Below are 27,956 nucleotides of genomic sequence, written 5' to 3'. Positions count from 1 at the left end.
AGATGCCCTCTGGTACCACTCTAACTCCTCCTCCCTGCAGAGTCCCAAAACCCAGGCGCCTCTATGGCAGTAGCATTTGTGCAGTCGGAAAGGGATCTGTACTAACAAACACCTTCAGGTATTGCTGTGTCTGTATGCACCTATGAGATTCTCATAACTCTTGAATTTTTTAACTTGCTTTTCACTGCAAGCCTTTGCCTTGTACTTACAGGACCAGCATCTTGTTGTTCTAAGGGTAAGTCAGTCTAGCAGCACTCCATGGCCATTGTGGAGCTGTGGCCACCATGGAAACAGCAAGATGCTGTCATTTGTTTGGGGTATTTGTGTTTCTGGTAGGTTCTTGTGTGTGAAGGGGAATGACTGAAGCAGCATCCAGTTCATAAATATTACTGCGTGTATCAGCTACCTTGACTGGGGGGCAAAACAAAAGCATGAAAACCCTTCAAACCAGCACATCGGTCACTAAAAGGTAATAGAGGTGTACGGACAGTGGCTGAATGTGTGTTCTTCAAAGGCTTTTTGTCACATAGTCTGGTTTTGGCAGATGGGTCCTCTGTCAATTATGTATTCATTTTCATTAGTTTATGTACATCATTGCTCCAGTCCTCGTGTATCTAAGGACACTGGCAGAACGGCTAACTAACTCTTTCCTGTGTCAAGGTATCAGACTCGATCTCAGCAGCTCAGCCATGAGAGTTGTCTATCATATAAGATAGGAAAATGAAAAAAACAACAGTTTTCCAGACTGTAGGAGTCCAGGCAGGCACTGGTCTCATTTTTATTAAATCATAAAACGTACACTGACATGATAGGAGAGCTGTGGTCATCTGAGCTACTGTGAAGGCACTTCTAAATGCACATGTGTTCTGCAGTAGTTGAAGGAGTTGCTTATTAGCAGATTAATAATTGGGTGTATACAACCTTATTGAGAAACATAATGTAAAAAAAGCTGGTAAGCAAAACTTTAGGGCAAACCATGCAGAAATCAAAACCAAAACAAGTTCCTGGAAACTTAACTAATGCTAAATTGTACTGCCAAAATGCTGTTATATGTATGTAAGATAAAGCCACTCTATATGTTTGTTGCAGCTTGGCATGGTAAATAAGCAAAGGTACTTGTTATTGAGCTGCTGCTCACAGTGTGATATTTGTAATGTACCTGTACTGCAAAAGGATGATAATGGGTCTCTCTAATCTGGGGTACAATGTCTGCATCTCCCTTCCTGAGCTGCATGCTTTGTCAAAACCACTTAGTGTAAGCACCGAGCTTAAACCTATACTAGACAAGATTACAACTAGTTTTGTTTTTAGTTTAAACCACACACAGATTATGGTAGTATTTGGATTTTCTAATGCTAAAATCCAAACGTTCTTTCAAGCCTTTAAACTAATAGTTACTTGAAGGCAAAGTTAGCTTTTTGCAGCAGTACATGCTTTCTTGCTGCAGGAGCTTCAAAGCCCAAACCCAGTATATTCACGCTATTTTAGTTGGTTTTATGCTAAAACTGAAAAAGGTTAAACTCTCAACATGCAAAACCTGCACCTTTACCAGGACTATTCTGAAAAGCGAGGCTTTAAAATCCTTTTTAAACCAGTTGCTGTCTGTTCCTTACAGTCGTTTGGGACACTCAGCACAGTAAATTTTTCCATTATGGCAAACAAAGCGCTTGTTGGCCAGACCACGGGCACACTTTGTGCATTTGAAACAGTAATCATGCCAGGATTCATCTTCGTAGTTAACCACACTGGTTCCTCTTCCAAATCCTGCTAGGAGAGAACACAATTATAGGACGACGATAGTAGCTTTTCCTTGTCTGGGTGAACCCACCATCCAGCAGATCCCATTCTTATTGCCTCTCGTGCTTCTATAGTCTTGCAGACCGTAGTCTGAAGTACTGGCCTAAAGTGCAACTGAACTGTGTTGTTTGTTTGCTGCTCTGTAATAATGCAGCTTAGCAAAGGCTTTTCTGCAGTGAGCTTTGTCCCTTGGATTCCTTCTCCAGGGAACAGCCAATGTGAAGGAAGGATCAAGACACGGAGCAAGGCAGAGGCTGGGCTGAACAGCCTACATTGTTCTTACAAGCTCAGATCCATCCTCTGAAATGCAAGACTTATGGGATCGAAAGGATAGGACCCCATCTCAGAGCTAAGCTTTGTGGGGTTTGGGGAACCAGTAACTAATGGGGACATGTGAAATACATGAGAAGTACAGCAAATGTCACTTCAGGGCAATAAAAACGCTGCTCTTTTTAGACCTCTGGTTCTCAGACTAAGATTGATGTGTGAATAGTTCCAGCTGGGGCAGTTTTGGAGGAGGTACACTTGAGGAGTGCAAAAGGTAAAAAAGCATGTGAGTTATAGTTAGATCGCTTGTAAATTGCTGGGATAAGGCTTGGGATATTACATCTGCTTTTGGTCTTGGTGGCCTCTGAGCTGCACATCTTTGGGGATCAGAGTTCTGACCTTAAGCACCCCGAGGTTTCAAGATGCATAAAATCCAACATACCTGTAATAGGATTCTTGCAGCCAGCACACTTCTTGGCAACACATTCCTTGTAGCACTCAACACAGTAAAACTGATCCTCTACAGCTGTAAAGCGCTTCCCACCCAATTGCTTCTTGCAGTTGGAGCAAATGAAACACTCAGAATGCCAAGGCTGTTCCTGGTAAGTGAGACCTCCAGAAGTGATGGGCTAAGAGGAAAAGAGCAGGAAAGAGGTTTCAGCAGCAGTACCGAGGAAGAGAGGTGAAACAGACATAAGGTGCTGTGAAGGAAAGCTTTGTCATGGTGAAGGTCACTTGAACATATGCATTAAAATGAAATTGTGCAACACTTGAAGCCTGGAATTTTGCATGCCTGGAGCTTTCATAATAGTTTATCTTATTTTCAATTACTCTGCAATTCTGTCTTAATTAATTGTAAGATTATACAGCAGCTGTTTGACAAAAGCTTGTTTTATGGCTTGAATACACAGTACATACTGGAAAACTTTAAACCACCATAGCCTTGCCATCCCTAAAGCAAGTACAAGGCTGGTGCACATTTGGTTTCAGCAGATAAGCCATTAGCAAACTATGCAGGCCCTGCTCAAGTACAAATGTGCTATAACTAGCTTTGTCACATTCTTTCACTGCTAGCTGTAGCACCGGTGTCTTCAGGATGAAATACAGTCAATAGCGCAACTATAAGATGGTCTGACTACTGTTTTACTCTCCTAGCTTCTAATACACATGCTACAGGCCAGTTCTGGCAGCTGCGGTGGCAAAAGGGAAGGACTTACATTCTTGCACTTAGCACAGGTCTTGGCAAATTTGTGCTCATGGCAGGAGACACAGTAGAATTCGTCACCCTTCGGGAAGAAGCTCCCAGCTCCAATCACTTGCTTGCACTGGCTGCAAGTGAAGCAGTCCTTATGCCAGACCATCTTCTTGTATTCAACATTTTGGTCTCCTACAACAGAAAAAAAAAGAACACTGTAGGTGGGATTTCAGGCCTGTGACAAGCATACAATGACTTCATGCAGCGTAATGGCTGTAGAAGAGATCTGCACGTACAGAACTTTAACAGCTCTTCACAACTTAATTTCTACATCTGATTTTAGTAAGGACCCTTACCTGCGATGATAGGCTTGAAGCAGCCCTTACACCTGGGTGCATCCTCAGTGGCAGTGCAGTTGCTACACCAGACCTTGTTGTTCTCCCTCAGCATGAAGGGCTCATTGACCAAGGACGTGTAGCACTTGAAGCAGCGGAAGCAGCTGTCATGCCAGTAACGGTTCTTGAAATGCAGCTCCTGGAATGATCAGAAACAGGGAGCAGTAAGCCCTTCTTGCTGAGCGGCACTACAACCAAGTTACTGCCCCAATGGTAGTTATCATCACATACAAAAAGCTGCATCTGTGAAGAGCCTAAACGCACTTTGGGATTTTGGGGGTAGCAGAAGGTGCTTCAAAGCTAACAACTTTAAGATTCAGGGTTCCATAAGCAAGGGCTACTTTTCATCCCGTGCCTTCCAGTTCAGGTGTATGTTATTGCCATAGACATAGCAACAAACATTTATAAACTGATTTAAGAAATGACAATAATCAGATCCCATGTTCCTCTGAGAGCAGCGAAGCAGTTACCTTGGAGTCAGCACCGATGGGTTTCTTGCACTCGATGCAGGTGTTGGCACAGATCTTCTCGAAGCACTTGACGCAGCAGTGGCGGCCCTCCTTCTGCACGTACTTCTTGCCTTGCAGCGAGTCGCGGCAGTAGTGGCAGTCAAAGCGCTCCGACATGGTGCCCACGCTGTAACTGCTGGGCCCTGCAGGAGGGATGGGGGTCAACTTACAACACTGAAGTAACTGCTCCGGCTTGACAAGTGATGAAAAAATGGCTCAGCTATGAGCGTGTGGTGGTGTCGTGTGCCTGAAGGGCTTGTTGCTGGAGAAAGCAGCTTCTGGGACAGCAGAAGTTACCTCAGCAGTTCTATCAGCTCAGTGCTTGATAAAAACAAGCCAGCTCTCTGCCACCTGCACCAGCACTAGAGCTTTCCATGTGCCTCCAGGATAGGTTAACACACCATTGGGCTCAGGGTCTGGGCTGACTCCTGGGGCCACCCAGCTTTCTGGAAGCACCGTGCTTGCAGTTAGCACAAGCAGTGTTTTAGTAACGCAAATATTTTCCTTGGCCTTAATAGCCATCCAAGATATGAATGCTAGATTTCTGCCTACAAAGAGGCAGGATGGGCTCTGGCCAAACACAGAAACGCAGCTCTCAGCCTCCTGGAGAATGACCTGCTGTGTTTGCTTGCCCCATGGCTCAGGGAAGAGCAGGGCCACACGACAGCCTTTCCCTGTCACCTTATTCAGAGGAAGAACACCAGACTGTTTTGGTTCATGTCAAGCAGGGATAATGGTACCTAATCACTCACAATGACTTGGGTCATCATGGTGGACCCGCTGCAGCCCTGGCGAGATCCTGGCTGAGGCACCGCCTAATTTGTGTCCAGAAATCACCGCCAACCAAGAGCGGAGCAGAATAGTTTCCATGCTTCCAGCCCAAGCCTGCAGCCAGCTGCAGCCCTCCAAGGCCTTTTGTGCCAAATACTTGTGCAGCTTCCAGCTGTCTCTGTCACTGGGCTTTCATATACAAAGTCACGAGGAACAAAAAAAAACCAAGAAAATATCTCCCTACACTTAATGAAATGCAGCAGATCCCTGCCTTTCCACATGCCCTTCCTCAGAGGAAGCCTACAGAGCTCACAGGCCAGGCTCAGCACCCAGATGGAGCCATGGCACCAAGAAGTTCAGATATTCTTTTCCTGACAGAGCTGAAGCACCAGCATGGACTGAAGGAAGGAAGCGGTCAGGCCGTGTGGGGTAGCTGTCATCCCAGGAATAGCTGCACAGTGCCCATCACTTGCCTGCTGGGTGCTGGGTAGGCAGCCCTACCACTTTATGGCACGAGCACCTGCTTACACAACAGCTACTTGGGCACCTGCCCACCCCAGTAATTCAAGAATTACCATCAACCGCATAACCCAGGCTGCCAGCCATGGAATCACTGCTAAGCCCCTGCTCATCAAACACGAGCATGCATCAGATTGAGCAAGCCCTGACCCAGGCACGACCACACCAACACCAGCCTGAGCTGCAGATCAAGCTGGAGCGTTTCTGCTCCAGAAATCAGGACAAATGATCCCAGGCAGAACAGTGTGGCACACGGAGGCTGCAGCACAGGCAGGGGCCAGGTTCACTCCCTTTCCCTTCCTTAGAGCTAAGTGAAGTGGGACAGAGGCCGAGCTGGCCAAGGTTGCGCTCTGTGGGGGCTGGGGCTGGAACTGCTGTTTGGCCAAGGTCAGGAGACGGCCACGTCCTGCTGACAGCCACGCCAAGGGCTGTGTTTGTACTGCTTCAAGGAAGTGAAACAAACAAACAGCTGGGAAACATGGAAACTATGCGAGCCACCTCCAGCCCTGCCGAGCTTCATCAAGCGAGCGGGTTTTATTTAGAAGAAATGCAGTTGCACAGAGTCCAGAGCAAATGGTATCTTAACGTTCTTCATCTCAGGTTTAGGTTTGCTTTCAAGCAGAACATGTAATTGCGAGCATATGGCTCAAGGAGTAACACAACCCTGTGTTCCTGTGTAACACAACACGTGCTGACATGGGAAACATTTATGACAGCAGCTCTGAGCCTCACACACAATTAACACAAAGTCTGGCAGCCCGCAGGAGCTTTTGCCCACCTTGAGCCATCTCACGGCCCAAAAGCTGGACTCATAAACCAGGCAGTGGTGATGGAAATGGAGGAAAAGCATGGACAGACTTGAACGGTTCTCCAGCCCGGGATGATGTCCCCATGCAGAGGATGCTCTGCTGAAGAGGAGCAGTTTAGGAGACAAATTGCAAGCATCTGGTGAAAGGCTAAATGCACTACATGCCTATCCCTACACAGCCTGCAGGGCCCTCAATAAAGGGCTCAAGGAAAATCCTGCAGTACTTGAATCCTCTTCCCGTTCTTACCCCAGAGCTCAGACTTCCCAGACAGAAGCATCACCAGTTTCCCAAAAGTTACTCCAGAAACTTTCTCCGCTTCCCTCTCCCACCAGCCCTGGCAGCGCACTGTCTAAATGCAGCTCCCTGATGAATTTGGCTACAGCTAAAGGGCAGATAGCCAAACCAGTGGCCTTCTCAAGTATCAGGGCATTTGGCACAAAGACCCATTGGAATTCAACACTAACATTCACCTGAGCATAGAGGTACAAGTTAACCCAAAGGAGCATCTGCTACTTTTCAAAAGCAGCCCCTCAGCCCTCAGACAGCCCTTAGTCTTTCAAAAGTCTCCAATAATTGGGCCCTGGGGCTGCCTACAGCCAGCGGTCAGGGCTACGTCTGTAAGGCATCAGGCTTTGGGATGGAAATGGTGCAGATCTAACAAGTGAAGCAATTGCATTAACACTGACCCTACCTGTCCCTTCAGTTCCCATGGCCCCTATGCTGGTTCATCCTGATTCAGTCAAGCTGTATATCACCATCAAGCCCCTACACCATGACATGGCACGGAACAAATTAAATCATAGCACTTTGCAAACAATGCTGAAGCATAGCTGATAAGCAAAGCACTTAGCACAGGGTGTGTGTTAATGTCTCCAGGGAACGTGTTTCAATGTGATAAACCACCAAGGAAGAACTTGAAGTGTGGTCTCTAAAACCAACCAGGGAAACTGTACTTAAACCTTACGGACTTACTGCCTTTACCCTTTCTCCAGTGGCACGTAGGAAGGAAGAGGCCAAAGCTGTTGACCCTCTGCTGGGGTGTGGATACACTGGGAAAGAGCAGTTGCCTTTTGGCTCTCCATCAGCTTTGTTTTCCTCATCAGACAGCCCCTGTACCACTGGGCAGTGACAACAACTGCCTGTCTGGGCTCAGGACCTGGCACTTGCTGGTGTGTCACCTGAGTGTCTACTCAGCATTCTTGCAGGCAGTTTTGTGTATTTTGCTATAAGAACCAGGGAATACCCTTAAAAGAAGGGAACTATTAATCAGAAAGAAAGAGAGGTGCTCAGGTCTGCATCTCAAGGTCACCGGCACAGTGACTGGACAACATCTATTCCTTTCTGTTGGCTTTACATATCCCATGCAGGTCATTTTTGCTGGGAGGGTTGGCAGTAAAGAGCAAAGATCCGTGCTCTCCCACTGCCAGGCTGGGGCACGTGTGAGTCTCATAGTCTATAATTCAAACATTAGTCTGCTGATAGAAGAGAATCTTCTTTATTTAGAACAAGAACAGCTCCAAGTTCCTCAGGCTGCTGCCAAAATCATCCCCTACGGTCCTATTGCCACCATGTCTGAGCACATCTCTATCATTATTAAATCCTGTCAGTTTCCCAGGGGAGAAGGGACGTGCTATTTAAAAACACACGCACTTCTACACTTAATACGGAGCTCAGCTAAGGCTAACAAAGCTCCTGATGTACACAGCACCACTGCTCAGAGCAGGGCTGAACACTTAGGCAGCCTTAGTGTAAGCCTTTCAAAATGACCTAAGTCAGCTAAAGCAAAGTTCTGTTTGGCACCTAACTGTGGCTGTCTTCTCCCCAACTACACCCCATGCCTGGTGTCCCCAGGGACAAGACACGAGGTTTTCTCTCACTGCATGGCTCAAGCTCCTCTGCAGGCATGGCAGAACCCCATGGGGGATGCCCTGGGGATTGGGGCTCCACGCTGGTCCAGAAACAGACCCTGACTTAAAACTCAGTGGTGTCAGCACATGCTCAGCACTAGCACTTTGTATCACAGCTTGTGCTGGAAGAGCAGACCCTGCCTGTGGTTCAGGAGATGCTGCCACATCCATCTGCCTGGCAGCAAGGCCAGATAGAGGTTCCTTGCTCAGCCCTGAGGGCTGGGATGTTTTTACACCCTCTGACAGGAGCACAAGACTTCAGGTATCACTGCTGTCCTTGCTTCATCTGCACACCGCATCCCAGTTTGCATGCTGGCTATTTCAGCTTGTATTGATTGTCAAGGAGCTAGAGCATGCAGTGCTTTGGTGAGCAACCCTGGTTACTTGTCCAATGAGCTCAGTAAAACAGGAACTGGGACTCAGCTCTGTCTCATCTCAGTGTAGTGCCTGAACCACCAACAAGAGGCACATTCATAATAAAAATAACATCAGTGCTGTGTGTGTGTGTGTTAATTGTGATCAGTGCTTGAAGCACTTGGACTAGAACCACTCCAATGCCAAACAAAGCCTGGGCCCTGCACCAGAGAACATCCACACCAAGGAAGATGACAAAGACATCTGGAAGTACGGACCCAGCCCTCCCACAGCAGCAAACACAAAGCACATCCAAAGCACATTGCAGGTAGACGAAGCCACTGCCACCTGTGCCCCTCGCTGCCCTGCTCCCAGCACTGGTCCCACACACTGCTACCATTAGTCCCATTCACCACCACTAGTCAAAGCTGCAGGTTGCAGAGACGTAAAACCACATTCAAATGAATTATTTCTCTAGAGTCAGACGCCCTTAGCAAAATTTTCTTCCCCATTTACCACACAGAGCATACATGCAGACAGCAGCGCGTCCACGTTACCTGTGTGCCTGTGGAAAGCCATGATTACCAGCCCAAAGTCACAAGCAACAGAGTGCACAGTCTCTTGGCTGATCAGAAGCTTCCCCGTTTGATAACATACATTTAAACGAAGGCTATTAATACGGACAGGACTCCTACCAGATGTCCACTCCCCTCCCCAGAGATCACAACCTTAATCCCCCTTGAAAATTCTTACCATTTTAGGTGATCTGAGGGAGAAGAATAGGATCGAGAGACCTCTGTAGGCAACATGTAAATACCTGCCCTGCTACTCAGCACCCAAATTAGTCCCAAAGGCAGAGAGTGCCTCAGGAACTTGACCCCATGCTAGTACTATTTGGCCTTGGCTTTAGAGCTAGATTGTGTCTCATATCAGTCCTGAGCTAAATAACAGACCTGGCATTAATTCTGACCCCTGTTGCCCAAGGGAAGAGGAGAATCACAGCCCCCAGGGCCAGCAGGGCTGCGGTGGAAGGAATCAGCCCCAGACCACACATAGGCGCTGTCCCCTGGCTGTAGGGCCCAGAGCAGCCATAGGTTGTATCTTTGGGGACACAGCTGAGAGCCTGGGAAGCACCAAAAGGTACATTCATGGGAGCTGGACTTGTCTTGAAGGCAAGGGGCAAGCTGAAGTCTTGGTAAAACCACCATGCCTGGGCCTCCTCCAGCTTTTACTCTAAAGCAGCTCAAGGCATTAATCATCCAAAGCAAACAAGTCCCTGAAGAGCAGCACTTAAAAAGCCAGGTTTCATGTTCATGGGGCTTCTCTAGCATCTAACAGCGCAGCTGGGCTCCCTCCCCCGTGGGATTACAGAGCCCTGGCTGGTGCCTCTGCCCTCTTTGCCCACATGCCCACGAAGCTCTGTACACAATTTGAACCCACACAACTAGTTCCACCTGAGCCATGGCACGGAGCAGAGGGCAGAGGGAGCTCTGCTTCGGGGCTCTCCTGCATGGAGATATGTGGGCTGAGGCAGCTCCACAGCCCTGTTCTCCAGGTCACGAAGCCAGCAGCACTGTGTGCACTCGGGGCTGCGGCCAGGGCCGCCCAGCTGCTAATCCTGCTTCGACACTGACTCAGTGCACGGCCGTGGGAAAGGCAGTTAACCTCCTGACAGCCAGTGTTTATCATTCACAGGCCAACACAGCGCTGTCTGGCCTTTGAGCAGCCACACAACGGCACATCTCTGCTCCTCACCAAGGATGGCAGGAGTTCATCACCATAGTGCATGATGCACAGAGCCTTCAGCCCAGCACCGGGCTGTATGGGTGTCATCAGTACACATGCAAGGTCAGCATCATCCCAGCATCCTCATGTTTTCAACGTGGCCTGGAAAAATCACACTTGCCAGCATGCCATCCCTGAACAGCCCAGCATGGACCCACTCATGTAGCAGTTTGAGGCTGGGAAATGTGCTAAAGGACAAGCACACCAAAATCCCTTGGACTAGGAAAAGCCTTACTTTACTCTGCCCCAGCTCACCTATAAGCTCTTGCAAATTGTTTGAATAATTCAGATGGTAACAGGAACCGCAACAACTGCTGTTTTCCTGTGCTAATCTTGCAGTGCACAGTGTAATATTTACAGACATGAGTTCATTTTTGGCAATACATGTCAAGTTAGCACCATTAACCATTCTCAAAGAGCTGACGCATTCCCACATGGCTCTCATTTCTTACTTCCCCCTAGGATACCCTCTGTTTCCAATCACAAAGAACAGCCTTTGCTCCCCATCCTGAACTGCAGCACAGCACTGCCAGGTCCCACCCAGAGGTGGCTGCAGTCCAGCTGCGGTGCAGCAGCATCTCAGGTACTTGGCCATCAAAATGCTTCACGTGCACAAATGAATTTGCAGCAACAACAGGCATGGGCTGGAAGAGGTGGCAGGGAGGAAGCTCAACCAAACAACAGGAGCAGGACACAGGAATATGATACTGCTGCCCATAAAGTTTCACCATGAGTCTCCATGCAGCAGCATTTTACTGCACAGCTCAGCCTGGCAGTTCCCCAAAAGCATTCTGTATTAGCAAGGCCATTTTGCTTGAATTTGTGGCCTCCTGGGCCAGTGCAGCAGGGACAGGCTGGGAACAAGCCTTACTGAGAGGACAGGGCTGCTCTTGTATGTTTTTTGTCTCATTTTAGCCGTATGACCTTGGGTAATTCCCATCTCCCCCCCACAGGTCTAATTCATCCCTGCAAGCCCAGCTCCTTCTGAATGCAATTAAACACACCAGTGGCACAAGGTACAGGTCAAGCACCAAGGAGGGACACTGTCACCCTATGGATCACGACATAGAACTGAAGCTACCAGGAAAGACAGCACGTCCAAGAGAAAGGAGGGGAGTCCCTGCTGACAGCACATCCCACTCCCAAGCACAACGCACAGCCGTGTGCAGCATCACCATGAGGCCCCTGCTCCCACCCCATCCATGCCACCACTCTGTGCCAGAGCCGGGCAGAGAGGAAGGAGTGCTGTGAGCACACAGCAGGACACACAGGCTTGGGTTTTCATGTCTTTAGCATGAAGTGTGTCCTGTGGGTTTTCAGCACAGCAGGATCTGGACACAGTGATCCCATCACACAGGTCTGACTGCAGAGCAGCATGGCTGGCACATAGTGTCATCTGCTCGGATAGACAAATGATTCACATTGTGCTTTCCAGAGTATTTTCTTGCCTTAACAATCCTGCCAGAAAAGGTCTGGGCGTCTCAGCTTGCCCACACATCCTACTGTCACTCAAGAGGCTGTGAGTCCTAAATAGAGCCAGTGGAACCCAGGCATTGATGAACTATTAGTCACCATCATCAAAGAAAGAAGCAGGGAGCAGTAAATACGAGCAGGAAGGGGGCACCTGTCCACTTCTTTGGCTAACACTTCACCTTCTGCTCCTATGGGCTCCTATGCTTTGCAATGCACAGTGAACCTGCACAGAAAAGCACAGCAGTGATTCAGCCACTCCATGTGAAAGCAAAGCAAGAGCCCAGGTTTCCTTCCAGGTGGTGGAAGGACCATGGAGTGGTGTTTGCACTGGGAGGGCTATAAGCAGGCAGCCCCACAAAGAGAGGGAACAAGGATGATTTCCTTCCTACTGTGCTGACCTCAAGCCCAGAGACTGGAATCCTACCCACATGGCTGGGTCCTTCCACCCAGGGGAAGCTTTTAGGATCAGCGACGGAGATATGGCACTGTGGAAGTGGGATTAAGCTGATAAGAAGACATGCACAAGGTAGACAGCCCTCCATGAACTCAGATGTAACGTAAGTAGAAACAAAGGGGGGAAAAGAAGGGAGGATGAGAAAAGAGGAAAAAAAATAAGATGTAGTAACAGACAGGAAGGAATGGCACAGTGATAATGGACTGGAAACAGAGGGATCTGAAAAACAGCAGAACTGGGAAGATATAAGCTGGGTTTTTCCCATCTGCCTCCATCCGCAGGCTGGACTGGTTCCAGAACTATTCCCATGGCAGCTCCAAGTTTATTTCCCTGCTTCCATCTGCTCTGCAGCTCCCCTCCACACACGCTCCGACTGGCACTTGTTCCCATCACCTGTTGCTGACATGGCAGCCCTTCAGTGGCTGCTGAAAGCCAAGTGACACCACAGCTCGAGCAGAGCATCTGTGTATAAATCAAGAGCTGCTTTGTAGAGACAAGCTCTCTCCTTGCCTGCACTGGAGATGGAGAACAGAACCACGGAGACCTGCAGCAAAGGGACAGAGCACCTGGCCAGGCAGCATGACAGCCTATTCCAGAAGAAACAAGCTCTGATATGTATGCACAGCAGTATAACCTTATTGTACCCATAAAATAACCACTTGTGTTGGGGCTTCACCAGGCTGTTAGTGAGCCATCACTGAAATAATATTTCACAGCCTCCAGTGTGCTCTCTGCATTCCTAATTGCTTTCAATTCCTTCTCATTCTTTGCTGGCTGAGCAACGCTGTCCCCTCAGTGAAGTTAAACAGCTCACTGTGATGAGCACAGAGGTTCAACTATTAGTCTGCATCACTGCCTGAACACTGGGTCATTCACCTTCCCTGGAAATCTACACGTTATGGATCAGAAATATTTCCCAGCATACACTATGTGAGCATCCTGCATTCACTCAGCACTTGTGAAACACTCAGGATAAACAGCTTCAGCTGAGGTGGTCAGGAAGTGTCTAAACATTGCTTTTGGTCATATGGTCTGATTTTGGGTGGTCCTGCCTGGAGCCAGGAGTTGGACTCTATAATCCTTGTGAGTCCCTCCAGCTCAGGATATTCTGTGATTCTATGAGATGGGCTAAGCAGATTCTTCTCAGAAAGGGGCCATGCAAAAGCACACTGCCCAGCTATGGGTGAAGACAACACCGTTTCAATGAGAAGGACATGTCCTTCCTAGCACTGGCATACAACTAGTGAAGACTCCCTGGCATCCAGCACACCATCAAAGCACTGCCCGAACTTGGCACAAGTGCTAAGGCCATGTCCCGAGCTCTGATTTCAAGGTGGCGGGATCCAGCCCAGGCATATATAGGTTTATCATAGCAGTCAGCCCATCACCGTGAGCATGGGATGGTCACCTCCTGCAAGATTAGCATTTGGCTGTCTGTGCTTTCAGTTGTTAGATGGCACTGGTGGCTGAAAGGACCAAATCACCCTTGTTACGTGGTCATCTTTAAAAATAACCTTTCCCAAAGCCCCACAGTGCATAACCCTGCATCCATCTCAGCCAGAGGAGATCAGCTTGCACGGATGATGAGGTATTTTTGGGCACTCTGACTAATTGTCAGCACATATGCTGTGCATTCTTTACAAGGAAAAACAAAGCTGCAAAGCCCCCTCCAGTGAAGCCTATGGAGTTGGGTGAGTCACAGAAGTTATTCTCAGCCACCTGGGTTTGGTTCCATGTCTAGCTCCAGAGAAGCATATATGAAAATGGAGGAAGGGTCCACTTCCTTGCATCCTGATGCCAACAAAAAGGCTGAGCCAGGCTGGGCCACACCACATCACAAGGGCAGAAATGAAAACCCTTCACACCTTGGAGCGGCTCCAAAGTCACAGCTGTTTTTGTTGGCACCACCTCACATAGGCACTCACTGAATGTGCCAGGGGATGCGCTCCAGAGCAAGCAGAGGAGAGGTCTTTCACTTGAGGAGGCCCACAGCACCCACACACCTGTAAGAGCCTCCTGAGACCTCAGTAGATCTTCACCCCGAGGCCCATTTAAGCCAGCACTCACCCAGTTCCATTTCTCTGTACAGATCATTATTACCTGAGCACACCTTCAGACTAGGCGCTGTTTCAATGCTCCGACCCCACTGCCATCTCACCCCCTGCTTGCTGGCCCACACTCTTCTGCTTTCCCCTTCTCTTGCTCCTTTTGTTCAGCAGAAGCACTGCCCAAAGCACACACATCTCAAAGTGACCAGAGCTCTCTGGTCTCCACCAGTGCCTTCTGCATATCTTTCCCTTAAGCTGCACAGCAGTTTCCACTGAGAATAAACATTGTCAATTCAATTTCTAATAGTGGCACTAAAACGTATGAACCATTTCTCTGCAGCCAAGGATAATATTTCTAAATTGCTTGTGTGATACAAGAATGTAAATCTCCCTTTTCATAACGCGATAAGGATCTCAGGTCTCCTTGGAAATCGTGGCGGATGAGAGCTGGGCAAGGACCATGCTGAAAAGTGCTCTCCATGGGTTGGTTAGAAAACACTGATTCCAATTAAAATTTAAAGAAAAGGAAAAAGAAAAAGGAACTAATATCTTTCAGTGGGGTTAGGATTCAGCTACAGCCAAAACCAGAGGGACACAGCCCTTGGCCCTGGTATGCAGTGCCCCAGCTGAGCACCCCACCTACAGGATGGAATTACGCTGCTGAATTAAATTTGCTCCCCATTTGCCAGAGCTGCAAATGCCTTCATCCCCACATCCCAGGGACTGCAGGAGCAGTTGGACATCCCCCCTCCTCTCCCATGCTCCCTCCACAGGCCTCATAGCAGAGTGGCACAGCATTACTATCATTTCTCTCTCTCAGAGCAATGGGCAAAGCCTGTGGGATGCTACATTTCTCAGGCAGAAAGCTTAGGATAAGAAAAATAAGATACTTAGAAGCATGCTTGAATTGAAACATAGAAATTAAGTGGAGTTGGTACAACTGCTTAAGTGTTTCATTAAGGCATCCTCTGCTCTGCAGCTGGATCTGGGCCCAAAACTTTTTCAAGTAGGAGTGAGACAATAAATTGAGGCACAGTGAGTAACACAGTCTGCAAAGGGAAGCGGCCCTTTTCAGTACAATTGCTGCTGGCTGTCAAACAACAACCCAAGTTAAACCAATAGAGGGTCGGCTCCACACAACGAAAAAGCAGCGTTAATTGCACACGTGTGCCAGAGAAAACCATCAAAAAGCTAAAGCAGATGTGAAACAGCAGCCTGCTTTCTTTTAAAACCAACTTGTGCAGCAGCACTGCCCGAGGGCCCACAAGCACCCATGTCCTGCTGTGAGCAGTGCAGGGCAATGGGGAAAACACAAAGTTACCCAAACCTTGAGGATTTCTCCAGCAATAACAAGGATCAATAACAAGGAATGGGTTGGGACTCCAGCAATAACAAGGCATGGGGTGGGACTCCAGCATCACCTTGCTATTGGCCTAAGTTCTCTTCCCAGCTGTGCAAGCCCAAATTTCACTTGGTCAAAGCTGCTCACATTAAAATCACCTTCTTTCAAATACCAACATGCTCTAAACTCTGGAGTTCCCTGATGCCATTCCCTGGTGCTGCCCACAGTGCCAATAGACTCAGCTGTGTCCCCAGCACGTTTCCCATGTGGCTCCAGAGAGCAGCTAACAAAATCCGCCCCCAGGCCTGGAAGAGACTTGAAAGAACACAGAGACCTGACACTCGGTGCCTATAAAATTATAATAAAAGGCTTCCAGAACATAAAAATACCCCTGCTGAAACCAATGTGCTTTTTATAGACACAGCCTTTGTCCCTTGCTCCAGCATGCGTTTGGCTAAGTGATGCCATTAATCCAAGAACAGATTGTGTTTCTGCATCATGTGAGTACGTTCAAGGATTATGTTTCGGTTGCTCAGCTTCTGCCTGTATTGGTGCCGTTAATAACTGTTATCTGCTTTTAATCACCAGTACCTATGTCTTAAAGGATAGAGTGAACTGGGTCTCAAGCCTCCTGCAGACCCCCATCTCCGAGCACAGGCCTTGTGTCCATCCTGAGGCACATTGCAGAGGGCACGAGGAGAGCAAGAGCATTAGCTCAGGGTGCTGCAGCCATCTCTGTGGGTGCCACCAGCAAGGGGAAAGCAGTGCTGTGTGGGACACTGCAGGGATGGGCAGATGCAGAAAGCTGCCATAATGAAATAACGTAGAATCATGCAATGGCTTGGGTTGGAAGGGATCCCAAGGACCATCCAGTTCCAAACCCCCTGCCACAGACAGGGCCATAAACCTCCAGATGTGGTTCTAGACCAGGCTGCCCAGGGACCCATTAACCTGGTCTTGAGCATTTCCAGAGATGGAGCATCCTCAGACTCTCTGGGCAGCCTGTTCCAGCACCTCACCACTCACTGTGAAGGCCTTCTCCCTGACATCCAGTCTAAACCTTCCCTCCTTGAGCTTACAACGATATGCTGTCACTAATCTCAGACAAGTCCAGGTCTTGGCTCTGTTCTGGTTACTTAATCTGGTAACACTTCAGGGTGCAATTATGGCAGAACCCACATTTTCAAGCCCTTACCCAGGGTGTATTGCAGAAGGTGGGTGAGGTTTTACCAACACGAGATAGGGGATATGTGGGAATACAAGAAGGACTGTGGAGCAAGATAAACAGCACAAGAACCAAGGACACCTCAGGAAGAAGAAAGAGCAGCTCACAGCCATGGCCCCACCAGGAAACCACTGCTGTATTTCCAGGAATTGCGAAGGCCTGAGCCCAGCCACAGCCCCACACACCACCCCCTGCACGAGCTCATTTGCAAGGCAAAAGCTGTCTGGCAAAGCAGCACACACAGTGTCCAAATGCAGGCCCAGCAGACAGCATTCCTGGAGCTGGCTCCCTTTCCATCCGGCTGCTCCAGCTCAGGCACCGGCATTGCTCAGGGGATGAGCTCATCGCTATTTCAGGTTGCATTTGCACTTGGCAATCTCCCTGGTAACCAAAACAAATTACTCATTGGTTTATAGCAGATTTATTGGTTGTTTGTTTCAGCCTTGAGTGAAGTACACAGAGAGTGTCACTACACCGTGTCCAAAAGCGCGTAGGACGGTATTTACAGCCATTGCTATGGGGATGGGTCACGTTAGCTTGGGAGGTCGGGGGGAAAGCTGATCATGAACCTGGCCCCAATGAGATGAAATGGCAAAAAGCAGGCACATGGCATGGTGGGAGCTCAGGTGTTGCTGCACAGCAGCCTCGGGCTGTCCCAGACAGCAGGCAGGTGTCAGTCACCTCCAACACAGCAAAACAAGCCAGAGAGAGGCTGCTTGCAATCCTCCCCAGCCAGAAATCCCTCCCCAAACAGGTACCTGACCGCCTCAGTTCCACTAACACAGCTCTCCTCAGCTCCATTTCACAAGTCAGAACCATGAGGACACAAGCCAGTTATAGGATCCACTGCCTGCTTATACTTTTGGACAAGAATTTTCCCCCCATTCATCAAAGGCACCAGCACAAAGGGCAGGGAGAAGCCAAGGAAGCAGGACTAACCTCACTGTTATTTGCCTGCAGATTACTCAAAAGAAATCAGAGGTGCCCATTTCATCCACGGCTCCAAACCCAAGCCATGATACAGCTCAGAAGTTGCCCCAACTGTCTCATAAATTTCATGAGGGATATTTGGGCTTCTATTCATTTTACTGAATGTATTTTTGCAAGACTCTACCCAGACGGGCTCAGTCCTGCAAGATAAAACATTTGGAAGCCCTGCAGATAAGCAACCATCATATAAAGGAGAAGGGAAGATTTCAGCAGGAGGTGGACGACATGTCTGTGAATATTAGGTCAAAATAAGACACTTTAATCCCTGCCAAGCAACTTTGTGTCCCCGTGGGGTGAGCATGGGTTGCGTCCTGGTCCCGCTCCCATGCTACTTCCAAAGGCAGCACTGACATGCTTTATCTATCAAGCAGCATTTACCTGGCAGGCTGCTCCAGGGTGGAAGCGTGACTGGCTTTCAGTCAGCAGAGCAGGGGTAGACAGGAAACAGCATTTGCATGTGTTGAGTGAGATATATAGCTCTGTGTATTTTTAAAGCGAGATGAGACCAGAGAGAGAGGGAGGGATTCTTGCACCCTTGACTGCTCATTACTGCAGCCTGTGGAACTGTTGGAAGCACGGCCAGGTCAAGACAACGCCTAGAGATCATCAGGGAATTCTCAAGTGGAAGCAAATCAGTAGGAATTACTCATACATCTGCATCAGGACTGAATTAGAACCACACAGCCCTGCGCTTCTGGAGGTGCTGCCTGCATTGCATTTCCTCGAACCACCAATAGCACTGCGGTAAATGCTGTACAGAAGAGCAGGACATAGCGCCAAGCCCCTGGGATGCTAACAGGATCCTAACAGAGCCCCTGCAGGTTGTTCATCAGTGGACATCACCCAGATGGTTCACGTGGCACATCACCAGATTGGGTAAGTCGCACTGAATAACACTGAGCCCAGCAGGACTGCACACAGCTGTACCATGGCAGCCCATCCTGTGGGATGTAGGTAGTCCTGAGGATGGCACATATGGGATGCTTTTAAAAAGCCCTCTGATGTGCGAACAGGAGCAGGGGTGAGCCAAGGGGTGAAGAATGAAGTGGAAAAGACTCAAAGGTCCAAAAATGAGATGATAAGACAGAAGCTGGAAAGGCAGGCAGTGCCTCAGAAGTGACTAACTCCATGCCTTTGCTCCAGTGTTTATTATAGGAAAGAAGAGATAAGAAAGGCAGCTAGTGGTAACAACTGCCAGGGGCAGCCAATCCCAATCTAAACAAGCAGCAAATGCCATGCGAGCAGCCCGCCAACTCAGAACGGTTCCTGCAGCTTGGGGCATTTCTTTAGAATAAATACATTACTTTCTCCCATCCACCTCAGCACCCTATCGGGGATGGGGAAGCTGTGCTTTGAGCAGTTTCATAGCTACTCTTTGGGGTACTGCGGTCAGGGACAATTAAAAGCCTATCAAAACTGAATATTCCCCACTGAAGGCATTAAGGAAGAGCTGGGAGCCAAATCTGAGCACAAAAGCCAACTTGGAGCCACTGTGAGTTTAGTGTGTTGACCATTATTTTTCTTAGCAAGGGAAGAAAGGCACATCCAGCATGTTAGTTCAGAATACAGTCTTGGGGAACTGAGTGTTTGTTGGTGGGTTCTTTTTTGCTGCCACTGGCCAAACAAAACAATTCTTGCGGTGCCAGAAGCTCTGAATCCTCTGCTGCTTGGACAGTGGTGTCACACAGGAGAGCTTGCAAACTGGTGCAACTACTTTGTCACTACAGCTAGCTTGCAAAAGCTTCAAGCAAAATAAGTGGATTGTCAATCTCTACACCAAGTTTGCCTCCCAGAAGGAGCCCTTAGCACATCCAGCATACACAAGTGTTTGCTAGCAACACTTCACGATGCAGATGCCACTGGAGTCAGCCATCATCCATAGCTGCCCCATCCCAAGGCATCAGGGTCTCCGATGTCTTAAAGGCAAACAGAAGGAAAAGCATTTCTCAGCTATTTCTCCCATTCTTCCCACCAAGTACATCACAAATGTACAGACAGATGTCAGAACAAACTCATTTTACTGTGGTTCTACAGCTCAGCAAGAAGTAAGCTGGCTCCAATATGCTTCATTTGCAATCATTGAACTCCAAGATACACCTGTCAGGCAGCCTCCTGCGAGGCAGATTTCAGTCTCCTCTATTCTATGAGCGGAAATATATTAGAAAGAAGGAAGTGGAAAGGCCTGCAGTGCTTATTCCAGCAGGAATGGTCTTTTCCTGTTCTTCACTGGAGGTCTGAGTGACAACAGGCAATCCCAGCAGAACATAAATGCACCCACCACTTTAATCCCTCCGAGTTAGCAGCTGCTCACTGTGCACTCATGTGCCAAGCAGGCAGGAGACAGCAGAGCTTTCCACCTCCAGCTCTTTCCCACCACACAGGAGAGAGCCATCACAAAGCGCACCAAGCATGAGGTTCAGCTCAAGCAGGCACACCCCTGAAATGAGTGGATCGTCTGAAAACACCATTCTGTGCTCATCTGTCAGCAGTCTGAAGTTAAGAGGTTTTGAATTTCCTACTTGCAAAAACAATGCAGTTCTGCAATACCATTCCAACCAAAATTGTAACTTAGCCTTAAAGTTTCCAGTCAGGCGCACAGCAAAACACCACCATGTCCACCCTGGGCTGCAGCTCCCACACTGTTGGGAACCCTGTACAGCCTCACCCAGGACACGTTTAATCTCACTCCAGCATGCCCATGGTGCAAACCTTGCCCTGCTTTTGAATAGCTCCTAAGCCCTAAAAGACTTTTTAACCTTGTCCTGCCATAGAATGTGATGTGCCTGGGGCTGGCTCCGTGCTGCTGGCCTCCAACAGCACCAGAGCACGCAGGTCAGAGCTGAAGCACGCTGGGCTGTATCCACGTGTGACCCCAAGGGATACCCCAGTGCCTTTGCTCCTATGTGTTGCCAAGTGCTGCAGACGGGGTTTCGCCAGAGCCTGGGGATTAACGTACTGAAGCCAGAAGATATGGCACAGTTCTCCTAAAACTATGCCGCAGAAGTGGAAACAAAGCATTTATCTAAATAGCATTTAATCCTTTAGAGTCCTCTTGTCTCAAGAGCCATCTGGTTAAAATTCCTCTCCAAATCAGGGTATCTAAATGAAACATGAGGTCTTTTTCTTCCTCCCACACTCCCTCTGCCAAAGTCAGACATGAAATATCTGATCTCAGACACTTTAACTTTGTTATCATCCCTGTCTGGAGTTTTCCATGATATCAAAATGAAGGAAAAAAAGTCACACTGAATGAAGCTGAAGCATTGGAGCTGTACAGCTTACAGTGTGTTTTTTAATTAAAAAAAATGTGACAGGCCGAGTCTGGAAATATTTCTTATATAGACATTATTTCCGTTACGTTCTCAAGCAAAAGTAATTCTACATAACTAAAGTTAGAGAACCATATCTGAAATATCAGCATTGCTATCGAAATTACCCAGCGCTGTCCCCAGAGTGGGACTGAGATCAAAAGAGCATCACTCACATAGGTCACTGCTGAGGAGATGATAGTATTCCTGGCTCACATCATCATTATCTCCACTGGAGCACGTGCCCCAGCCTCAGTGTGCTAGGAGCTGTGTGCTCACAGCACTGGCAGCAAGTACAAGTTTCCAAGACAGAGATGGAGGGGGCAATCGCTCAGCCATGATACCCAGGAACCATGGAATATCATGCAACAACCCTGTTTTCACAAGGTATTACACACAAAAGGAATATTTTTCTTCCCTGGGACAAGTAACAGAGTTATTTAAAGCTTGTGTTATATGCCAGTGCAACAGACAGAGACTATATGATATATTTAGAGAATATGAGACTAGATCAGGGCTAAAGCGCATCCTGCAGCATCCTTCCCTCTCTTATGAGCACGGACCCAACAGAGCTCCACCAGCTGCCCCGTGCCACACATCTCCATTTTCCATTCATGGTGCAGTTCGATGGAGAGGCTGCTTCCGAAATAGAGGCCAGCCAAGATGGGCTGGAGAGTGTTTATATTCAAGTGTATGAGTACCATAAACACTGCCTCCTTTTGAACAGCTGCCTTTATTTACATCCAGGCAGAGGATTATATCAGCGTAGGTGGAGGCCAGCCATCATTCACAGAAGGGAATGACTTCTGTTAGAAATGCTCTAAGAGCCCAATCCAATACACCTCTGCTGGCCAAAGCTCCCCAAGAGGAGATCAAGTCAGATAGCAGCTGTAAACCCCAGCCCTGACAGGGTCCCTCCAAGCTCCAGTCCCAGACCTGAACAGTTGGATTTCTGCTGCTTTGAGCTCTTGGTTTTAGCACCTGCACCTCTGTTGTTCCAACAGGTATTACTCAGTAAGGAATTGGTCTGTGCTCTTTAAGGGGAAATTAGGAACTGGTTTGTATTCAAGAATTAGGAAAAAACACAGAGGGTGTTGTCACTGCAATGAAGCATGTGGGTGCTTTTATCATTAACATTTAAACTTCCTTTTTTAAAGCCATATTTGGTTGCTCCATCAGCTATTTGCTTCATACATCATAGCTTAAGAATTGATGGAGTTTCCTTTGTGAAGTTTTCTTAAGCAGAAAGCACTTCCTCTCAAAACAAGGTAAAACTAATTGGTAGATGGATTGCTCTAATCACTTTTTCCCTTTCGTGTGCTATTTACAAAGCACCCCATCCATATCTAAGGCACAGACCAGCACCAGCTGCACCAGAATCTCATGCATTAACTTATCTCGTGGGCAGCTGCTAAAGAAAAGGTTGATGACAGAAACACCCATCTTGCAAACACATCCATGAATAGTTTCACCCATCCAGGCAGTTCCACAAATACAGATAGAGAGGAGGGCGCAGCGTTTAGGTAAAGAGAAAGGTGTTTGCTTTCAGATGGGGACGGCTGTGAGTGCCACTGGTTAGAAAATGTGCAATTGTTGATACTTCATAATATAGAAAGAAAGCAGTGACAGTTCCTAGCTGAAAGCTGCATTTCCACATCCCTCAGCTCTGTCCCAACCAGCATTCTCCCTTGGTACAGTGGGCATAACTCCCATCTTTCCAAGAACATCACATCACCTGAGCTGCCGACAGAACAGCCGCTGCTGGTTTGCTTATTTCCTCCCCAGCTGTTAATAACCACTTCAAACAGGCAAAGCTGATTCCCTGCCTTGGAGAGCCCTGCTGACAGCTCACACACAGCTCTACACCACTGCAAACACACCCAAACACCCACTTAGCTGGGAAGCAGAGAGAAAAGTTCTATTTATACCCCAGTGGCTGCCTGCATTCTCAAAGCCATCACCTTACCGGGGGGGGGGAAATAAGAGAAATGAGATGCAAGAGAAATCAGAAGCAAGAATTTAGATAAATCCCCCAACCAGAACACCCCCAAAGCAGAGGCAGTCTCCCATGAGGAAACTGCTTGCTAAAAAGACTGCTTTAGAAGTACATTCTGCACTCACAGACTTCCCGTTTCCCCCAGTCCCGCTCACTATCCTTCCCCAGCCAATTCCCCAGCCAAGCAGCCCCAAGGCAAAGAGAGGAACCAGCACGAGCCCTGAAATCCAAAGACCTGTGGAACGCAGGATGCTGAAATGCTCCGTGCTCAGCGAGAGGATGCTCGAGAAGAGTGAGACAGAGGCGTGTGCTTACTGGCAGCTGGAGAGCCCGGAGCTGGGAAGGGATGGAGCACACTCCCCGTGCAGCTGTGCTGTGGGCAGGACGTAGGAGAGCTTCGGTCCAGGGCTGAGCCTCCAGCCCCTGGCTGGACAGCTGCTGCTTTGACACTTATAGCAGGGAGGCGCGTTGCAAAAAATTAATCCAGCCAATAGCACTGGTCCTGCTCAGGGAGCAGCTGGAGGTGGGGGGAACAGCCTGCTCCTCCCAGGGCCTCTGCACCAGCACTTTGTGGGTTGGAAAACCCAACCAGCTATGGCATTTGGCCAGCATCACTCCCCTTGTTGCTGGTAACCATGGGGTTCACCAGGCTGGGCAAAGCACTGCTAACCCACAGTGATTCCAGAGCACTTTACACATAAAAAAGTGCAGCACCAAATCTTTGTATGGGGGGAGATTTGTTGTCAGTCTCCCATTCTGTCCAAGCAACCCTCTCCCAAATCTAAAGCATCTCCTGCCACACCTTATGTCACCATCAAGTTCATGGACGGATATCCAGGGCAGAAAACAAACAGGAGGGATGTGCATCAAGGCAGCAGACCACAGGGAGTGGGGGAACACAGCTCAAGCGGTGCCAAAAGACGAGCATTTTCTTTTAAGACGTGAGAAATGGAACTGTCAGGTAGCAAATGATTCCTGCATTTAAACACACTTGCCCATTGAAGCTGCACCGCAGCAGGCAAATCTGACAGCATTCATCCTATTGTCTTTTCCCCCTAATTTCTCCATCCCTGATCCTATTTGTTTTCTGCTCGTAGCTTCCAGCCTTCTCCCACTTTCCTCCATGTTCCTATTGGATACATAGTCTGGCAAGTTCACTTTCCACAGGAGGTGCCTGGGTTGCCTTACACTTATGTTGTATGTGGTACCTTAGAGAAGCATAGAGCTTCTCAGTAAGGATGGGAGAAGCAGGGCACCCTTATGGGTGTGCTGGAGAGACCACAGATACCCCTGGAAAGCAGAGCACGATACCTGGTCTGAAAAATTCCTGTTTCCTTTGTAAACAGAAACACTGAGAGCAAACTCCCCCCTTATAAAAGCATTTGCACTTTTGTGCATCACCTTTTTCATGCTAACAAGCAAGTCCCACATTTTTCCAATATCCCCACAGCCCACATTAACAGTGTTGCTGAGGTTCACAGCTCAGGTTGCCACCACTTGCCAAGAACCTCAGGCTTACATAAAAGACAGACGTGAAATATTATACACTGAAGCTTACATTTGATTTTCATCAGAATCTAAGTAATAGGAGAAGAATCTGACAACAAGCTAGAGCCTAAATTCTAGTGCTTATAGTGGATGTAACCAGTCAGACCAACAGGGACATCAGCAAAATCCTGACCAGAGACCCAGTGCCCCTGCAGCTGTACCCTGGGGGAGCACAGGTTCTGTGGTGAGCAATGAAAGGTACCTGCAGCCCTCCAGCAGCGTGGCAAACAGGAGGCAGTGCATCCCAACAGCAGCCAGAGGTTGTCTGGAAATGTAGATGCTATCCATGACCAATGCAAATTAGAGGTTTCACTGCCCAATCCTATACACCAACCATCACCAAAAACAGCTCTAAGGTACAGTGTCTATTGCCTAATGGAGCAGCACCTAAATAACCAAACAGCACGACAGTATTTGCAGGCTCAGACCTTAAATCTAAAGATCTAAGGCAACCAGTATACCTGACACCAAAGGATTTAAGCACTCTTAGCCTCACGCACATCTAAATAGCAGCTTAATTCTGTTTGGAAATTAAACAGAAGATGATTTAGAGTGCACGGACAGCACATAACTAAAGTCAAGGAAGAAGCACTCCAGTTGGTATTGCAGATAATACAACATAGCGCTATAAAAGCCTCTGCCAAAGTGATGTACCGAGCAAGAATGCACTGCAAAAATGACACAATCCATTTCACAGGGTTGAGGCAGCTCCGAGTGCTATCACCACTGCTTGGTGAGGAACATCACTAATTACTGGGCACACTGATTTTTGGCAAACACAGTGTAAAAAAAAAAAAAATCCAAGAAGAAGAAAAGGAATCCAATGTATCTCTGACCAGCTATCCAAACAAAATGAACTCTGAAGCACTTAAAACTGAGTCGGCTGCATTACTCACCCAAAAGCCAACTGCTGGGAAACTTTATTTGGAAATAGTGGAGCTCATAAAACTGCTTCAGAGCAGAGCAGTGCTGGAAGGAGCCCCAAAGAGCAGGAGAAAGACCCAAGGCCAAAGCAAAGGGCTAACCTGAGTGCAGGGAGCTGGTCCACGCCACGAAGGAACAGATGTCGTAGATCTCAGACACCGTGGATCTCCAATCTGCTTTAATTCAATCACTCAGCAGCTGCAGAGCGAGGAATTTTCTATGTAGTCAGGCCCATTTTTGCACATGAAAACCATTTTGAGGTGTATCCATGCAGAATGAGGGTCCTGCATCTCTTGGGTGGACTTGGCAGTCCTCCTCTGCCACACCAAGCCAGAATAGCTCTCCAGGCCAGCAGGGACATCCTATCCTCACAGCATGCAAAAACCCAGCAACCATAACCCGGGCAGCACCCAGCCCCCTCCTGCCTCCTCCCTTCCTTCCCCTCCCAGCTGCTCACTCCAGGTGGGACAATTACCAGTTCCTCTCTCCAACCCTCTCCAGGCAAACACCCTTGGTTTGGCACAAACACAACCCCCTCATCCTACCAGTGCCTGAGAGCAGGAAACATTCCTCTGGTGGAAAAAGGGAAGGAACAAAGCAAGGGAAGAGATACAGCAGTCTCCGTGCCTGCCATTTTGTGGCCTTGGTGGCAGCTCTGGCCAAGCTGGGTCAGTGCCCACAGCAGATGAGCCTCACCTGCAGGCAGACCTCAGCAACACATTGCCAAGCAGGAGAAGTAATGGAAAAGCTGAAGTGTTTCAGAGTCATTCCTCTCAGGGAGCAAAGAAGGGTGGGGCTTTGGGAATTTTATAACGGTGTGGATAAAGCATCAGTGATGTAAACCCTTTTTCCATGGAGTTTAATGCAGAGACTGCTGAGCTGTCAGGCTCTGTGCCAGGCGCACCTCTGTAAAGCACAGGCATTGGTCAAGCAGAAAGCAGAGCCTGAGGAGCAGCGCTCAGCCCTCCTTGCAGCCAGCAAACCTCGACAGGAGGTGAGTGCTGCATATTTCCACCTCCCTGGGGTGGACCATCAGCCCAGCAAAGGCCTGTTTGTGTGCTCATCTTTAAAGAAAACATTATTTGACCACGGCCTTGCTAGCTGGAGAAGCTAAAGCAATACACTGCAGGCAGCAAACCCATCCAGGTGCAGCTTGGGTTTGTTTGATTTTTCTCAGCAGGTGACAAACTGCAAAGCAGAGAGCGCTGCTTTTTCTGCAGTAAAACCCATCTTTGTATACCATGTAATTCTTCCTGCTGCTGTGGTTTGGGCATTATACACATGCACACGTTAGACAGAGGCATTACATTACTACCAGTGGGCATCAATGGACCCTTTTCCATCAGGGCCACCTGTCAAGGATGCAGGAGGAGGTTCTGAGTGCAGCAGGCAGGCAGTAAGATGACAAGAGGGCTGTGGCTGCTGCTACCCTACTCTGCTTGCCACCCTTTAATGCCAAAATACATCTGTAGCACAGCCCTGCAATGCCATCAGCAAACCTGGTTCAAAAGAGAGTTTCAAAAGCTGGAAAATCACCTGCTGAAAGGCTGGTGCTTCAAACAAGCCTACGAGCAGTTACAGTGACCGTGTTATTTGAAGCATCACCACCACTCTGATTTTCCTGAGTGACACCAGAACCTGCACTTTGAGAGAGGATCTCACTAAGGATTGTTCCCACCTTCAAAAAGCAGCTGTGGGGAGGGCTCAGCTGTCAGGTTAAGGGGGGGTGGCCATGTCAGCCTGCTTGCTGGCCTTTGGCAGAGGCCAAAACTCTTCTCCCAGTACATGGAAAATCACAAAGGTGACTCCCATTTATAAAGGATGATGCACCAGAGCCCTGCAGAAATGGACCCATCTGTTGGCTCACCGGCTGCATTCTGAAAAGGCAATGCTGACAAAGGTTTCCACCTCTCTTTCCAGCAACAATATAAGTTTTCAAGGAATGCTGGCCGCATGGGCAGGCATTTATCTGCAGCCTGCGGGGGGCTGTTCAACATGCCAGGTTTTCTGCCAAGGGCAGGGCTGGAGGTTTTGTGCTGCAGGTTTTGTGCTGCATTGTTTGAAGCACAGCATTTCCAGCCACGCTCACATGCTTTGCTTTGTTTGCTCTGCTGTTGGATGTTGGAGCCAAGGGGCAGCAGAACGGAGCTGTGCTCCAGCTGGGTGTGCACCTATGGGACACGCTATCCCTATGAATGGACACACTTCTGCTCCCCCCCACCCATGCTGAGGCCTCCTCCAGTCTCAGGGCTTACGTAAACCTTTCCTGACCCTTGCAGTCTGCAGCACGGGGAATAGTTTGGGCAAAAAAAACAACAACTTTCCTCAAGCAGAACTACT

General features: G+C 48.5%; 1 protein-coding gene across 8 annotated transcripts; it reads right to left on the bottom strand.

Annotated features, from left to right (window-relative positions):
• Nucleotides 1–736: 736 nt before the first annotated feature.
• On the bottom strand, nt 737–26,100 carry FHL1 (four and a half LIM domains 1). Of its 8 annotated transcripts, none has more exons than XM_085546134.1 (6): nt 25,718–26,100; nt 4,125–4,306; nt 3,616–3,793; nt 3,282–3,451; nt 2,507–2,693; nt 737–1,764 (listed from the first exon to the last, which is right to left on the bottom strand). In XM_085546134.1, the coding sequence occupies exons 2-6, from the start codon at nt 4,278–4,280 to the stop codon at nt 1,610–1,612; spliced, it is 846 nt and encodes a 281-aa protein (XP_085402260.1). In that variant the 5' UTR covers nt 4,281–4,306; nt 25,718–26,100; the 3' UTR covers nt 737–1,609. The 8 variants fall into 8 exon arrangements, with proteins under 8 accessions (XP_085402260.1, XP_015715783.1, XP_015715782.1 ...); XM_015860297.3 differs by having other exon boundaries at nt 737–1,767; nt 25,718–25,738; XM_015860296.3 differs by lacking the exon at nt 25,718–26,100 and adding an exon at nt 23,380–23,569 and having other exon boundaries at nt 737–1,767.
• Nucleotides 26,101–27,956: the final 1,856 nt, after the last annotated feature.

The sequence above is a fragment of the Coturnix japonica genome, chromosome 4, assembly GCF_054131305.1.
Source record: "Coturnix japonica strain WE chromosome 4, WE-NBRP24, whole genome shotgun sequence".
Classification (NCBI taxonomy): domain Eukaryota; kingdom Metazoa; phylum Chordata; class Aves; order Galliformes; family Phasianidae; genus Coturnix; species Coturnix japonica.
This window is presented reverse-complemented; position numbering and strand designations above follow the sequence as displayed.